The following is a 17,785-nucleotide window of genomic DNA, read 5'->3' as shown; positions in this document are numbered from 1 at the left end:
TGCCCGTGGGCAGGATCCCTCTTTGCATAGCAGTGAAGCCCTTTTGTGCCATGGTGGGACTGCCCAGACATACCTGGGCTGTGTTTTAACCAGCTGGCTCAGGCGTGGCTAACAGAGCTCAGCATGGGCTGCCTGAGAATTTGCAGAAGTGGACCCTGTTGGCTGCAGCACTAGTAAAGCCTTGGCCAGGCTCGTGCTGGCTCAGGTTGGTCAGGGCTGATGTGCTCGCTTTGGCCAGACCCCATCCACAGAGAGTCTCTGTCTGTGTTGTCGGCTCCAGAGCCAGTAGCTGCGCCCATGTGAGAGCCGGTGGTTACCAAGTAAATCTGAAAGTTGCTAGTTCTGGCTACGGGCTCTGGTCCTGGTTTGTTGTCAGGATGCTGCAGGACCAGACAGCTTGGAGTCTAGACTGAAAGGGTGTTTAGCATCTAATATCTTTGGCCGTGGGACCACAGAAATCTCGTTTCTTTAGGAAGAGGCTCAGGAATAGCGCTCTTCCTTCCCTGCCAGCTGGATCACATTCGTGGCATCTTTGAGAAAGAAGAGCATTGCCGTTGCAGCTGAATATCTAATGTTATAGGCAATTTCTTCAGTTTTTTTCTGGGTTTGCATGTAATGTAAACTGTTCCCAAATCCCTTAGACAGCTAAATGAAGCCAGCTCTAACCTTGGTTGATAAAGTATAAGCAGATGCACAGCAGGATTTTCTGTACAGAAGCTGTGTCTTACTCAACTCCTCTGAGATTTTCATCAGTATTATGTCATGAAAGGTTCCTATTCAAAAACAACAGGATAAATCAAGTAAAACTATCAAGAATGAGAGAATATGCTGTTAACTACCATGTTAAATTGAAAGAGGGAAAGATGGGTAAAAATGAAAAATATTCCTTTTATTTTTAAAGCATAGTTTTCCTCTTTCATTCCTGTCCTATATTTCATAATGAAAGGAGGAGAAGTGATAAACTTTTCTTTACTTTTGCTTTTTTAGTCTATGGAAACTACAATAGCCAAATCCAAATCCAAACTGCTTTTAAGACACTCCTTCTATCTCCTTTTGTTGAAACACTTAAAACTAAAAGGTAGTGTAGGCCATCTATGAAATGCCTTTCTTTCTTTCTTTTCACCTTTTTTTTTTTTTTTTTCATCAGATGAAAAAAAAAAATCTGATTAGCCCTAGGAAAAAAAAAAAAAAAGTGATTGAACAGGACAGTTGCTTTGTCTTTTGGGCTCAGACTCAAAAATATGGATAGGTTTATATGTAAATATATATACAGTAACCAAAACCTCAAATTCAAATACACCTGAGCTTTGGGGAAGTTTGTATATTCATTCAATCTTTGTGGCTTAGGCTCATCTGTAACAGAAATATTTGCAAATAGACAGAATACTTCCTCTTTAATCTTATCTAGTGATCTGTCTGTTTGTCTGGGTTTTTCCTAGAGATGGCCTCAGATCCTGATATCTGAGGGCTGCACAGCTAAATTAAGGCGAGATGATACCCAGCTTCACAGAGGCTTTTATTTTCTTGTTTGCCACAAGCATTTGTTTCATTCTAATTCATAGGGATGAAAGGCAGAACAGCCATGTAGCCTGGCTCAGCCTCCACCAGCCCTACGCTTGGCCCACCTTTGGAAAAACAGCTTCTTTTGACCGATGGTTATTTGATCTATGGGCAGGCTGTGGCACAAAATGTCTCTGCAAGAGCGGTGAGTCCTCATTGCTGTGGCTCTTCTAGAGCACCAAGTACATCCCAACCTTCAGCTCCCAGCCCTGGTGCCTCTGCCAGGCCAGGCAGTGTCTGAGGGGATCTCACCAGCTGCTCTTCAGGTCACACATCTCAGAGGGATGAGTCCTGGATTCATGTCCAAGAGCTCTTTCCCCATCCACAAAGAGGATTGTTTGAGGTTTCACACCTTCAATACCACCTTTAGGCAAGCCGCTGCAGCTTGGCAATAGGGAAAGATGGTGAAATGTTGGGATCTATCTGCATGTGCCTGGATAATTGCTGTAAATTAGCTTGGCCCATCTATGCCCTTGAAGAACCCGAGGCACCACTGGCAAGTAAAACAGATATACTTCATCTAGGCACCTTCGGTTCATGCTCTCTCAGAGGACAAGAGGTGGATGGTGCATGAGGCAGTTTGGTAACTGTTCAGACCAAGTACTGCTTAGACAACTACCCTGCACTGTATTTTGAACAATTTATCATGGCCCTTACCTGCGTCAGTAATTACAATTACCCCTGAGATTTAGTGCACCGGGAAGGGCTCCAACTTCAACAGAGCTGTGCCATGAAGCATGGATGAAGAGAAATAGGAACATTTTTCAGGGCTTTATTGTGTTCTTTCCTGTCTGTGTCCCCCCATGTTTCTCAGAGGGGTTTTGTCACCTCCTTGAACATTTTATCACGGGTAACTTCTCACCACTTCAGATTCTCTGCATTCTCTGTGTGAGACCTCACCAATTCCTACCAGTGCTCATGTGGTTAACGGGTGAGAGGAGGGGAGCGAGCACATCTAAAAGGAATGCAAGAAATATAAACAATTTTATTAACAAGACCACAAAACTATTTTTTAATATATGCAGCCATTTACAAGGAGCAAATAAACAAACAGAAAAACCCACTGGGGAGACATGGTCGGTGTCAGAGAACACAGCGAACTGGCACAGACGGCATGGGCAGGTTTGGGTAGGGTCCCTTTCCTCCACCCTCCTTCCACCGTGGGCCAACACCAGCCCCTGTGAGCCCGACACTAAGGGGGTGGGGTGCCACGCGCATCCTGCTGCGGTGCCAGCGATGACGCCAGCTGTGTCAGGGCTCGGGCGATGATGGAGAGATGGCCGTTCATCGTCCGCAGCTCCGCCAGGATGTCGCTCACATTCGCCGATGCCTGCTCGGAGCTCGGGGGCATGACGTGGGCAGCCGGCGGGGAGGAAGCAGCCCCCGGAGCCCTGTCTCCCATAGGTGCCGCCTGGGGATTTCCATCATGGGAGGAGTGTGGGGGTGTGCTGCTGCAGCGTTTCATGCCTTCCAGGGAGCCCGTTCTTACGGGTGGCTGGTCTTCCTCCTTCCCTCGAATGGTGGCAAGTGTTGCAGAAGCAAGGAAGGGCAGCCAGTTGATGAGATGGGTGGCACTGCCAGGGGGGACTACTGGCAAGTAAAGTCCAGGGTGCAGGGAAGGTGTTGAGGCAGGTGGTGCAGGAAGAGAAAGAGGCCCAGGGTGAACAGTGGCAGCAGGAGAGGATGTTGATGGTGGAATAGGAGGCGGTTTGGGATGTAAGGCTGCAACACAGGCAGGTAATGGTGGTGAAAATGATGCAGTACCAGTGTCAGAGGAAGAGGAGGGTGATGCTGGAGCTGTGAAAGGTCCAGGTTCTTCAGAGGTTGGTGGTGAAGTGGCAGCAGGTGGAGCATCAGGTGTGCAAGGGTCTGAGTCTGGAAGGAAGACACATCATGAGCCGTGATTCACATATGTACTTATATACATGGTCTGTTGCTTGCTGGCACTTCAGTGGGACTAAGCCTTTCTGATGAAAGGGGGAATTTCATCAGTGACACTCTCTGTAGGCCAATTAGAAAAGAACAGACATACTCAAAGACAAGAGCCTACTGTAGGTAAACTTGCAACTTAACATTATAAATCTGAATTATCCTTCCACCCTCATTCTTCATAAAGCCCATAGACAGACCTTAACATTTTTCTGGTTGATGTCTCATAGGTATGTATTAGTTGGTGAATTAACTATTGTGTTTTCCTGGCCAGTCATGGAATGATGGTAATATCCTAACGGACTCAGATCTCCTGTGGAGATGTGAGGGCTGGACAGTTGCTGCTAGAGCCAAAGTTTATTGCTGCTTCATAGAGGGTCCCAGTTTTCAGCATTCTGGTTTGAATGGGCAGGTCAACACCAGAAACAGTAAGAGCTAGTTGGTGGCTTAAACTCTTCAATATTTTTTTTTTTTTTGTGTGTGTGTGTGTGTGTGTGTAAGCATGACAGTTCACACAATTAAACTTAGATGTAGATCCCTCCCTGTAGATATTTAGCAGTTCAGTTATGAAAATTGACAAAGAAAAGACAGAACTAAATTGTTGACACTGGACATCCTGGCTTAACACCTATGCCATCTTGCAAGTGGTTCAGTGGACCTTATCCAATGTCCACTAAAGTAATTAGAAACATGCTTGCTTGGACTGAGTCCAACATATACAATGTAGGATGACAGAGCAGCCTCTGGGGGATATGCAAAGACTTGGAGAGTCACACTATGGTCCAAGGTGCTCTGCCCTCTGTGCCCAGGTGGTAAATGCTGTATGGTAAGGATGATCCTATTTTTACAGTCATTCTGAAAGCCAGAAATATAATAGGAAATGTTAACCTTTCAACAGCTTCAAAGATCTGCATAAATGGAATTACTATACCACGCCATAGATCTTTATTTTAGCATTGGGAACACATTATGCAGGAGGTGGTGAGATACTACAGGAATGGTCAGTGTAAGACAGATGGATTTTAAAACTACTGCTGCAATTAAGTGCAAATTTTAAGGCACTGCTGTGGATACAAAGACACAAATTAATAGATTTATCTAGGTTAAGACAACCTAGAGAAAGCCAAGTACTGAGGTGTTAACACCATACTATTATTATTTCTGGCATCTAAAATATCTGATGTGAGAAATCTGTTTTCGTTACTGGCTGGTTTGGTATTCCAGATAGTAAACTGAAACTGTGAGTCAAAAACAAATTGAAGGCTTTTCCCTGTCATTTATAACATCAAACCAATTGGACATGCAGCCAACAAAAGTCCATCTTTGTTCCACATGGGACCACCGTGTTTTCCCTAACCAAACATACATGCTGATTGGAGGGGATTATGACACAAAATTCAGCATGCTCTTATGTTCCTGAGATTTTTATGGAAAGTTACTACAGGTTCCTTGAAACAGTTTCCTTCCTTTGCATATTGGCTTTCTTCCCAACACAAAGTCCTTGCCTACACAGGCGCTCGAACCCTGTTCAGTAGAGGTGGGCTGAGGATGCTGGATGTTGGCTTTCCAAAGTGTTATTGATTGGGCTTTGGTTTTTCAAAACAAAACCAAAAATAAAGCACAGTTCAAATACAGGTTCCATTTCCATCCAAACCACCGAAGTTTGCAAAGGGTGAGATGAAAGGTTCAGGTTTGGCTCAACTGTAGTGTTAACCAGAACAGTGTTTATGGTCCATATATAGCATGGCTAAACCCTGTCCACACTAGCCAAACAAACCAAATTAAGTGTCATGTTTTTCCATACATTGGAGAGCAGAGGAAGCTTAACAAACCTTGAGGTAATCTGGTTTAGCGCTGTGACAAATAACTGTCACAAATGATTCTTAAATGGTTAAAGAGTAATTGGGGTTAAAATACAAGGAGTAGTATCTAATACAGACAAAAATAGAGACAAAAATCTGGTCACCAAAGGCTCTTCCTTTTCGCTGCAATCTTTCCAAACAGCATGGCTTCCCTATCGGAAGCCACAGCTGTGTCATCCCCCTAATCCCCCCGTAAGATTTATTTATGCCATGCAGCCTTTTAAACACATCGTGCTCAGCTTGATCCGGCCCCCATACTTCCCTCTAAGAACTTCCACATGGGCATCTGAGCACCCGCACAGGGAGCCCGGCATACCCAGGACATGTGGAAGCTGTTGCACCGCTCGGATCAATGGCCGGGATGTGCACAGCTGACACCGTGTAGTCTGCACACCCAGAGCCACGGCTTGTCTGGGTGGGACCCAACTGCTCAGTATCCAAAGACCCAAAGTGATGAGGAAAACTGCAGAATGACAGCCTTGCTGAGGTTGGAAGGAACCTCTGGAGACTGACTAGTCACAACCCCGGCTCCAAACAGTGTCAGCTAGCGTCAATGTTTTTTTCTCCACGGACAAAATTGCTAGGGCATGCTTGAGAAAGCCCAGGAATATAGAAGTCCTAAGCATGAGGCAAGTTACTACAGTTGTTTATCACATACAACAGGATGATTCTATTTATTTCCTTCCTCTCTAATTTTGTTTGTTTTATCTGAATGTTGTAGCTCATCACAACTCTAGTGCTTGCTTTTTTCACTTTTCTGTACAGCTCCAGCAGAAAGAGAGTCTTTTTAACTGGAGCATCCCACTAACACCCCCACTCACTCCTGAGGGTGTTAGATCTGCACCTAGACAGCTGTAGCTAAGTGGGGTTGGACCGATGCCTGCAAAGAGAACTGTTGAAGACAAGGTGCTCAGACAAGTACAGCAACCTTCCCTAAACATACCAACCCACTTGTGCATGGTCATTCAGCATCCTCCAGTCCACCCAGTCTACAGAATACGGCTAGGGACTACAGCATACTTCCACATGCAAAGACTGACTGTTCAAGCCAAGCTTGTAGCGTAGAAGAAAAGTTATTTCACCAGTTTGGGAATGTTAATCCAGAAAACAGAAACTCAGAAAACCTGTTTTGGCATCCACTTCATCTAAACAGCTGAAACGTGTGTAATGAAGCAATTCCATGAAGGCACCTGCATTTTCTATGTTGTGTATAGAGGGAAAGCCCCCAAAGGGAAGGATTAGGCACAGAGGCTGTATCTCTCTGAACAGCCCCAGAGTCACTTCTTTCTACTGAGTGCACAGGAAGCTTGGCCTCATCATTCAGGAGGACTGGTTTACGGAGATGGGATTCAGGTCACCTTTAGCTTTAACATTCTACAGTATAGATGTCTACAGCCGATCGAATTCCCTAGCCTTTCTTCACAGTCAGTGGATTAAACACATCTAGTATCATCTCTTTATTGCTAGAATGAGAAATATTTGTCCTCATCTCTTTGCTGGGAATGATGTAGGATAACTAACTTGGATATGGATGCCATCCTCTGAAAATGCCTACATTTCACAAGTGAACTCCTATACCAGGTGCATAAAAATAAGATTGGTGTCCAGCTTAGAGACAGTGGAAGCCTGAAATTCACTACTCTCCCAATCTGCTATGGATTTCACAAAAAGAGAGCAGTTGCACATCTTTGTGTTGCCTATTTGCAAGTAACAGAGAATATTTCTGCACTGCCGCCCCTGAGAGGACCTTGCGGTGTTAAAAACTCACAGGACTGTAAACAACCCAGGTGGTACAGTAATGAGAGAGAGCAGAGGATTCACCTCCAGGAGAGGATTTCCTGGTACTTGTCCTGCCCATGGTGATGGATGTTACCAAAAGATTAATGGGCTGCCCTGTGAGGCAACTAGTTATTTTAAATGCATTCATCTGTATGAGAAGAGCATGCCTTTAACTTTTCAGGCAGTCTTGGCTATTTTAGCTGCTTTTGTTTGACTACTGATTTTATCTGCCTTGCAGCCAAATTATTGCAGACTCTGATTTCTTAGTCTTTTGTCAGCTAAGAAGGGAAAGGTCTGTGAAGGAGAAAGCTTGAGGGAAAAGCAGAGGCATGACTTTCCACTGGCTAGCACACTGCATGGGATGCAGCTCATCTAACATTAGCCGTTTAGCTGGCATCTAGTGCAAGGCAGTCATCCCAGCTCCAACAGAGAAAGAAGCACCTCTGGGGACAAGCCATTCCAAGCTATCAGGTCCCTAAGAAGGGTGGGAAGATCATGCTCTGCACTGTCCCTCCCTTTCCAGCACTTTTTGTAGGTCTAAGTCAACTATCTTAGATGGGCTGACTGTTGGGTCAGCCAGATTCCTCACTGTAGGTATAGATATAGCAGGTAATTTCCTATCAAATCAGAATAGCAGACAGGTAGTGCTGCCTCTGTGTTCCTGTGAAAAGCATAAAACCATGGAGATAAGGTTTAAGGTACAGGAGAGTAGACACTCAGGCCCCTAGAGTGTTTCAAGAAATGAGCTGGTGGTTCAGAAGAAGGTGATAACCTTTCAAGTGAGAGAGCACTGAGCAAGCAAACCTGTTTCAATGATAAGGATATTAAGATGCTGAAATGAGTAATGACGACACAGTAACCTGAAGGAGGCCTTTGTGCACTGTCCTGTCTGCTCAGGTTTATCAAGTTGCTCTAAAGCTATCAGCATCTGCATGTGTGCCTGTGAGACCGAGTGCGTGCCTACACACCCACTTCGTTTTGCAGCTGCTTCCCAAGAAAGTCTAAATATATGCCTGCCTCCTCTTTCTGGTAAGAAGTGAAACTGAAGTCCTAACAGCTTGTGGTAAATGAAAATCCAATAGCAACATTTGTGTAAGCAAGGGTGGTACTGCTTTTGCACGGACAAAGTCCATCTTTGGGATCTGAACCATCCCTCCTGTGCTGCTCAGGTTGGATTCAGATGCAGCGTGGCATTGCTTCCCACTGCTGGTCTGCAGTCCAGTTTATAAAGGCTTCCAGCTGTAAATCAGGTTTAGAAGGGATTAAATTACAGCACTGGGTAAAGAGACTGCCTGATGTTACATTAGAATAAGTCTGAACAAAACCATCAGTGTGAGCACTCCAGGATCAGTGCTTGCACATGTGTGATTTCAGAAACTGAATTTGTGTTTAGCATCTTTTTTTTTTTTTTTTTTTTTTTTTTTTTTTTTTGTATGAGTCCAAACTATCTCCGAACAGTCACTTGCCTTTTGGTCAGCAGCTTAAAAATGCATAGAAAAATCATAAAAGCATTAGGCAAGCTTATTATTATTTATTTTGTAGATAAAGAAAATCACATTTATATCTAGGAATCCACTCCTCTCTGCATACATGGAAACATCCCAAAATTTCATATATGTCAAGATCCTGCAACCTTTAATGATAACAGTGGTGTCATGTAACTGAATATGCCCACTCAAGCTCAGAAGTTTTGTATGAAATATCAATTTGAAAAAACTTATTAACAGATCACAGTGTTCAAAATCAGCCCCATTCCTCTGATTTTCAAATTCAGTCTCACCCGTCACTCCTACAATTAAAAAAAAAAAAAAAGAAAGAAAGGGATTTTGGAAATTGTAGTTTACCAGAACCATGCTATAATGGGGCACGTGGCAAAGACTGTCCAAGAAGTTTCACCAGAAATACCCCAACTCTGTGCTGTCACATTAAAAACCTACAGGCTGAGTCACTTCAGCAAGGTTCCTTCCTCTAGCCTCTTGCTTTTCAAGCAGCCTAGTAACAATCCATGAACTATTCTACAGATTTCAATTTTCTTACGAGTTTTTCTGAGTTCATAAGCTTGTGCATCTCTTTGGAATATTTTTTTTTTTTTTTTTTTTTTTTAATTGTGGTCTGTTTTGGGGTCTGTTTCTCTTCTTTCAGGTACAATACATCAGGCCTAGCTGGACTGGGCTTTATGTGACTAATCACATTATGACTCCTGTGGAGTTGTGCTCTTTCAAAATTTCTTGAGTAATAGTCTGTTATGAGTACATACTTATTCCCATGTCATGCGAACAAATTTGTTCTCACAGTTTGTCATGGGCCATCTGCTTTTTCATCTTTGTCCCTGGCTTAATTTCAGTGAGATTTCATTCACTTCCTGACAAAATGTGCATTTTTACACTCATTTGGGACCAGATTTTCCAAGAACCTGAGGTCCTTCTTTGACACCTACAGGACAAAGCCCGGCTTTTTGAAGTGCTCTGCAACTCCTGTTATTTTCTAAAAAAGGGGTCCCCGAGGATGCCCTGACATCTCAGCGTGGAGAGGGAACAGGAAAAGAGGAGGTAGGCACTTTGGAGAGGTAATACTGTTGGGCAGCAGGCAATTCTTCATGACAATATTCATTGCCTAACACATTTTTCCCGCTGTGCTCCAAGCACTGCACAGACAAGTCTCACACTGGCTGCACTTTATGGGGCCCCTTCTGAAACACATGAAAAATGAAATGCCTTGACAGAAATCCACAATGGAGCCAAGAGTAAAGGCCACTTCCATCTTCCCCGTCCACTGACATTGCCAACACAGCCCTTTGATGGCTCCTTTACTCTTCCCTCTATGAATGCATCTTCTTAGATTGTGGAAGACTCTTTTCCCTCCCCTTCGCAGCACAGAAATAAGGCAAGCAGGAAAATATGTTGTGTTTAAGGAGAATACCAGCCCAGCCTTCACTGTAGCCAGGCAAGGCCACCTCTTCTCCATCCACACGTGCTCCCCTTCCCAGAAGAAGTGAGGATGGAGAAGTGGCTGGAGAGAGTGTTTAAGTCCTCTGAAACTAAAATAAGATTGACAACTCCTTTCAGAGAGACAAAAAGAAACAGTAAGAAGAAAGCATTATAACTGATCAGACCACTTTGTCCCTTTTGTCTCGTGCTTTGCCTCTGTCAAGGGTCAGCAAATACTGCCTCAAAGGAAACGATCAAAAAGTCTTCACTAGCAGTTATGCCATCATCTGCTGTAGGAAATTTTCTCAGTGTTCCACTAATGAATCAGAGTTTTGGCCCAGGACAGAGGTTTCCACTGTCTACAATCACCTTTATGCAACGAAGGCCAAGATTTGATTTAAGATTAGGCTCAAAATAGACTGCGATTGTATGGACTACAACTGAAAGTCGAGTTGGTGCTTAATTACTTTTTAAAATCTGGCCATTAGCTACACCAAAAGGTTTTTCCTGTCTTGAAGCAGATAGCCTTTCCAACATGTTTAATTCTTCTGAGAGTCTTGTTTTCTTTCCCTAATAACTACTATTGTGTTTCTAAATGTCCTTATTATGTTCTTATTAGCCTTGTAAACATCACATCCATTTAAAAATTATTTTTATATTTCCTGCTTCTTTTTTTCTTCTTTTCTTTTTTTCTTGTTCTTTGGCAAGGTTTTGGTCTCGATTAACTCCTATAGCAATGAGTTTTGCAGGTTAGTTGTGCATTGTGTGAGGAAGTTTTTCCATTTACACAGCAGATTTTTGATACCAATCAGCCAGATAGCATTTTCTCTGAAACCACCTGTGTATCTACTCTTTCTACCTTTCCCAATAGCACTTCCTGCCACACGTGGCTCTATAATAAACCCATGATCACATGAAATTCAGCTGGTACTAAGAGACAGGAAAGAGAAGACAGAGGGTGTCTATCTTTTGCCTTTAGCCCAAAGTCTGAGGCAACTAGGAGCATTATAGAAACAAATCCTGAAGTTCCAGACATTTTGGGTCTTTTTCTCTGCTGGTTTGAGATTAGTTTAATTTCTTTACATACATGCCCTGGAGATTTCAAAACAGATTCAGATGTTAATTAACCAAATGTAGTTATATTAACCTGCTCTTTTTTTCCAGGAAAAATACGAGACACACCATGTAATCTTATGGTTTTAGTAGCCAGTGAGTCAAGTCTGGAAATTCAGTACGCATGAGTCAATGAGATTTTAGGTTCCTACAGGGTGTCCAGCAAGGACATTGTTCAGCCAGCAGTGGACAGGCCTCTGTTGCCTATATTGCAGGGCTCTGCTTGAGCTGATTAATGAAACAAACTACATCCAGGCTGCGTTACCCTGAACCTGTGCCATGTTATGCTTTACACAGGACTGTTCCTCTCAAAGGCTTGTCACAGCAGTCTTCCCCACTGAAACACAGTGGCTACATCTCTGCCTGGGTATTTACCATCTGACTGCCCCAACACAAGGCTTTTGATAAGCCTTATAGTCTACATATACATTTTATACCATTAGCAGACCTATGGTCCAGCAATCCTTACCCTGTACCATTTCTCAGGCTCTGGAAACCCAGTACTTAAATGCAAGAGGTGATGAAAAAGAGTATGCGAAGCCTCTTGTCCCATCCCGAGCAGAACCAAGGCTGTTGCTCCTCCTTGGTAAGCAGTGTGTGGGTGAAAGAGGGAGCAGCTGAGTAGGAGACCATGATTAGACATAGCACAAGAGAGTATCTCTTCAAGATTAGTTTGGCTGTTGCACTGCCTGAGTCTGCAGGCCAAAACCTGCTCATGAAGCTAAAAGTGGACACTTTGGCTGTACAGTAAAGAGCCCCTAGGTGATCCAAAGGTGACAAGGGAAGAATCTTGCCTTAAATATGCAAGAAAAGTAGGAACTAACTCATGGAATTCATTAAATTTTCATATATTTGCCAGTATGTTTCATCCCCAGAGGGATGGTGCCATTTTTAGGAAAATAATCTTGTAACAAAAATCCCCTGAAACTGCACAGCCTGAGGTGCTTTTTCTCATCTTCATACACTGAGGAACCGCATAGGCTATATCTTCCCTACAGAGTTAATCTGGTGGGAGACAGCCATATCTGAACACCTGAATTATGCCAGTCTGGACATGAATTATTTCCCTGAATGACCCTACTGCATCTTTGCTGTTTGTGAACTTTCCTGAGTGTGTCAGGAGAGTCGGAGGGGAGGAGGCATATATCATAATCTTTTGTATTTAGATAACCTGGGATTCTTTCCCAATCTCTTGTGTCAGATGTGGGAGAACTTGTTTACTCCAAGGAAAGGCTTTTGGGAAAGTCCTGAAAGATTCGATTCACTTGTGATCAAATCTGGGTCCTCACTGCAAAATGGATGGGTGCCAGACAGCACCAAGCTACTTATCCCCTCCTCAGAGCTCCTGACCTGATCTGAAACACCTCCCAAGCCTGAATGAAGTTTTTAACACGTGCAGAGCCCGTGCTCTGGGGAGGTACCTTATGTCCTAAGTTTCATTTCAAGTGCTAGATATGCCCAGGCAATCATGGCAGGCATCATGGAAATGCTGTCTTCACAAAGACATTTTGTCTCCAATAACATTTCATTTTACACCCAAGTCTAGCCGGAGGTGAATTCTTTTGTTTAATGAAGAGCCACAGCTCCTTTGGAACAAAATGTTCTCCTGTAAGCTGGGTGAGCTGCTGGTTTTATTGAAGAACAGTCCTGCAGACCAAGACAATGCTGTACTTCACTACCCTTTTTGAATTACCACTCTGTCATTTCCCAGAGGAACATGATCGGCCGACCACTAAACTCTGCTTTAAGATCTTATGCCCGATCTAAATGAGACAGAATGAAGCCCTGGAGAGATTTCAACCCTTGCTTTGTTGAAACAACATTGCTTTGTTTGGAATGTATTTGCCTTTGTACTGGGGAATGAAAATGTAACCCAGTGCCCAGTTTTGAAATACATAAATACAGTGCTTTTTGTAATGTAGCATATATAAAGAGATCCATAGCATATGCTCTTTCTTACACAGCCCTTTTTCTTGGAGATCTTCAACCAGTTTTGAAACCTTCAAGCCTTGAGCCTTGTGACAGTTTAGTGAAGGATGAACATATCATTTCTGTGCTACAGGCTGGCACGGTGACCCAGTTAAGAAATCCGTAGCAGACTTGAAATGAAACCCAGACCTGTGCTTACAACAGTGATCTCAGTCTTCCCCTACATCCAGTCCGATTTCACAAGCCAGTAGCCACCCAAATGCTCATGACACCCACTCACAACTCTATTCAGTGGTCAACACTGCTTGGCTCTCAGGTCTTCCCTGTGCTTTACTTTAATACCCTTAGATTATGAACTGAAGAGATCTAGAGATATGATCCATATCTTTTCACCCTATGGTTGAATCCTGAGCTGGCAATGGTTGGACAACTGAGACAGTTGGAATTTTTCCTACCCATTCTCACAAATTCACTGTTGCTTCACTGCGTCTTGGGGCAGAAATGTCACGAACCCAGGCCCTTGCTTTACCATTAACTGTGAATGACAACTCCATTATCAGCTGCGTACCAGCAGTCAGAGAATTTGGGGTGTGACAAGGATGGAAGAACCTCACTAGGAGGTCCCCAGTCCCTCATCCCTTCACCTACCCACCCTTCCCACAGCATGTCTTCCTGAATAATTAACTGGAGGAGACATTCGCCCACTCGGAGAGCAAACAAACACATCAGCCCCTCACGTACAGAGGCACTCTTGTCTCTCCATCTGGGTCCGTGTCCTTTGATCACCATGGGTACCAACTCCTGTCTGATATTTTGGGCTGTGCAGGGTGGGCTTGGACGCTTGCTGTGTGTAGGAAGACACCTTGGTGGGGCAGGAAGGAGTGATTCAGCCACTTCTTGCTCTGAGTCAATATTTACCCAGCAGCTCTGGGTTTGGGTGAGGGATGGTATCTCTTCGGGGTCACATTTCCACCCTCCTGAGCGAGGTAGCTGAAGCCACCAGCCTAAGAGGGTGCTATCAGCCTTCCCCTGGGAGCATGCCCTCTTCTTTTAGGCTGCATTTTGGATGCAAACTGGCACGCTGCAGCTGCGTTTTGTTTTTTTTTTTCTAATTGTAGTCTGGAGTTTTCCTTAATGGGACAGAGAAGTCTTTGAGACTGGAAATGTGCTCTTCTCTTTGTTTCTGGTAAGACATAACACTGGCCTCATGGGACCACACTCCAGCAGGGATATTTTAGTTCTGCCTGGCTCAACTTCTTGCTGGCCTGCAGTCTGATTGCTATTTGTCACTGGGACTGCAAGCACTGGGGAACAGAGACTGCCCTCACTGCGGCTGCTCTAATAGACTGGAGCCCTGAATTTGGCTGGGCTTCCCAAGCATTTCCACGAGGCAAATAGTAACACTAATTTCAGCTGGACACTGTATTCCTTGCTTACATTCCTAAAGGGCTGTGTGGCGTTGCTTTTGCCTTGTTCTCCATGTTAAATGTATTGCTAGATTTCACCCTGCAGGGTGTTGCATCCTGCTGGTGGATGATTATATTCCTCTGTTTGAAAGATTGAAGATGAAAGAACACTCTGAGATCCCTTTTGATAGATGGTGATACCCTTCTGGCCTGGTCCCCTCTATGATTTTGTGAAGGTGTTGAGTATGTCCCATCCTACAGAGCTTGGTCTCATACATAGTGGTGTAAAAAAGGAATAATTCCATTGGCTTCAGTGTCATTACACCAGCGTAATCATAGAAGAAGAGAAGAAATAGGCCTGCAGGGATTTTTTTTTGTTGTTGTTTTTTTTGGGGGGAACCATGCTGACTGTAAAACCACAGCAAAATTATTTTTAAATGAGAAAAATTTCTTTAAGACAGATCAGCCTCTTAAAAAGAGAGACAAATGGAATGAAATGCTGCAGTTCAGAAAGTCCTGTGGTATTTGGGAAATGGGGCAGTTCGCTGCAAAGGGAGGAGTAAATAGCCAAAGCCAGGAGAGTTGCAAAAAGAGAAAGACCCAGAAAATGAAGTTGTTTATGAAGTACATTATCAAAACTTCTCATAGCACAAGAGATGAGATCGTAGAGGCAAGTTTATTCTCAGCACATGTGTGGAAAAAATGTAGACCTCAGTAAGAACCACTGAGTAAACCTGAGAAAAGAAAATGACTGTGCCTGGAAATGTTTAGGGGATGGTGTTTGTCAATTAATGAAATGAGAGACCACCGTCTGCAGCTCAGTACGCAGCAAAGATGTACACAAAGTCCAAAGAATGAGATTTTTTTTCTTTTTCCCTAGTAAGAGAAATGCAGGGGAATTTTGCTCAGTGCTTCATCTGCAACTGATTTTTTTCTTTCATAAAACCTGGTGATTATTGAGAAGAGAAAGTTTGCTCTGTGTAACTGGGCAGGGGATCACAATTACTCACTCCACCAGGTTCCTGATTGCCTTCAGGTTTGTTGATTTTGGTGACAAGCCTTTACCACTCCGTTTCTTAATTGTGTCAGCAGCTTTCCCAACAATGTAGTGATGCATCTTGTGTTATGCTGTGCAAACAGGAGAGCAGCTCAAGCCAAAAACTCACACTGAGATTGTACCTCTGAGTTTAAACAACCTCATGGTCTGACTAAATTTGGATCCAGCCTCATGGTTTGGACTCTAACAGAAATAAGATATTTCCAATAATGTATTTTACTGGGAAGAGAAAGTTTTCTAAGGACACAATGCGTGCACCTTGCTGGGGAAGATGCCTTTCTTTGCCAAGGAGCTTCTCTCTTTCCTGCGGGAGCTGCTTGCTTTACGTATGGGACTGCCTTAAAAAGAGGAGGAAAGGGGATTCTGGCAGCATTGGGAATATTCAGCATGCCAGAAAGAAGAAAGACCAAAGGATCAGCTGCCTTGTAAAAGGAAGGCTTCCTGATTAACTTTATGGAAAGAAACTGAGCTGTAAAGAAACTGAGCTGTAAAAAGACAGCATTTTGTCTTTAACAAGGGCTGCAAGTCAGGAACACAGCCAGCTGGGTAGTCTGTGATAGTCTGGGACTAGTAGGCGAGCAAGGTCGGAAGGAGCCTGGATACCACCAGGAATGTGAGGAGAGACAAGCTGGCAAAGCAGTGAAGGGAAAGAATTAAGCCTTCTAAGGAAAAAAAAAAAAAAAAAAAAAAAAAAAAAAAAAAAAAGCCAAAGAACCAACAAAAAAACTACCCTGTGTCCATCTATATATCTGTTCCACAGACATCAATAGAGGGAGCCCATTTCAAGACAGCATTGCTGCTCAGTCTCTCTGGGCACTGGGAAAGTGGATATGCCTTCATAAATGACTACAAGAACCCCAACTCAGCCCTGCGTAGCTTTTACTACAGGTAATGCTTTCAATGTAATAACAGCAGAGGTTTGGAACAAAATACACAGTCCAACACACTGTGCACAATGTCAGATGGAGGTACTGCACTTGGCCATCCCAACGATGTTATAATTAGAGATGGGGCTTGAATGAAACATCCAGATGAGGAGCAGTGCCGTGAGTCAGCCGAGACGCGCACCAACATGGTCATTCTACTGAATGTTGTCATTTATAATGAAATCCAAGCACTGTAATATACAAGACATTCAAAATCTGTGCTGAGACACAATCCCAAATTTGGTATTTATCCTTGCTCTCCAAGATCTAAAGTCAGTAAAGTGTTAAAACACAATGCTGGGAGGCTGGGATTTTGAGAGCTGCACTTGTGGAAAAACTGCCTGAAGTTGAACTTTCCAGCATGTAGTCCTCAATTTTTAGGACCTTTCCAAATGACCACACATGCCCAATTCAAGCACCCCTAACTTGACTTTAAGGAATAATATTTTAAGCTCTATGTCTATCTTTGACTAGCATGGCTCTGATAAGAGAAGAAAAGAGAAACTGTCACTAAAAAAAAAAACCACAACAACAACAACAACAAAAAGATAAAATCTCAGAGAAAACTCATTAAAATGATTTAAAAATATGAAACCTAGCATTTTGGGGTGAGATCTGCTGAGCATACCGTGTGGTACAGCTCTCTTTCTCAGGTTGCTGGAGTATTCTCTGCACAGCAGCTTGAGTTAAAGATGAGATGTGAAGTGTTATCTGAAATTCCCTGGTTGATATGAACTTCTTTGCTGATGTACCATACGCCAACACAGAAAGTATTTTTGTAACAGAAATGACTGGGGAGCACTACAAAGCAAACGCACCTGATCTTAGAGGACTGCAGTATCAAGGAAGCACCTTAGTCTGCCAAGTGAAGAGGGACAGGGGGTTGTAGATCCCCTCTGTCTTGCCAGGGGAGCTATATAGGTAATGATGTTTTGAAGACCCAACCCATGGACCGGTCTGCTTTGGGAAACCAAAAGTCCAGTTCAGTACCAAGTGTCTATACAGACCCCAGCAAGCCCATTATGAAAGCTCATACTCTCCAGGTCATTTCTTTTCATCCCCAAACTTCCTGATGCATTGTGAGGACAGACACTCTTGGAAAAAAAAAGAAAGCCTCACTACCTATTTGCCAAGGAGCTGTTCATTAAAGGCCAGGTTACACTGAAATTGTGAGAAAACACTTGAATTTTGTTTGAATTCACAGTTTTGACTCTTTTTTACATATGTCCTATAGAGATACTGCACGTTTTCTCAGGCCATTCTAACAACTACGGCCTGAGAAAATATACTCTTCAGC

At 43.5% G+C, this 17,785-nt stretch overlaps 1 protein-coding gene across 1 annotated transcript in view; it reads right to left on the bottom strand.

Moving 5' to 3' along the window:
- Positions 1–2,566: 2,566 nt before the first annotated feature.
- The window catches only part of RUNX2 (runt related transcription factor 2), a 151,991-nt gene continuing 136,772 nt past the window's right edge, over positions 2,567–17,785 (bottom strand). The window contains exon 6 of the mRNA XM_026846423.1: positions 2,567–3,435. Within this exon, the coding sequence (XP_026702224.1) occupies positions 2,753–3,435 (683 nt within the window). The 3' untranslated portion in view covers positions 2,567–2,752. The remainder of the gene's footprint in view (positions 3,436–17,785) is intronic.

This window comes from Athene cunicularia (assembly GCF_003259725.1).
Source record: "Athene cunicularia isolate RWA chromosome 3 unlocalized genomic scaffold, athCun1 chr3_part1, whole genome shotgun sequence".
In the NCBI taxonomy this organism is placed as follows: domain Eukaryota; kingdom Metazoa; phylum Chordata; class Aves; order Strigiformes; family Strigidae; genus Athene; species Athene cunicularia.
This window is presented reverse-complemented; position numbering and strand designations above follow the sequence as displayed.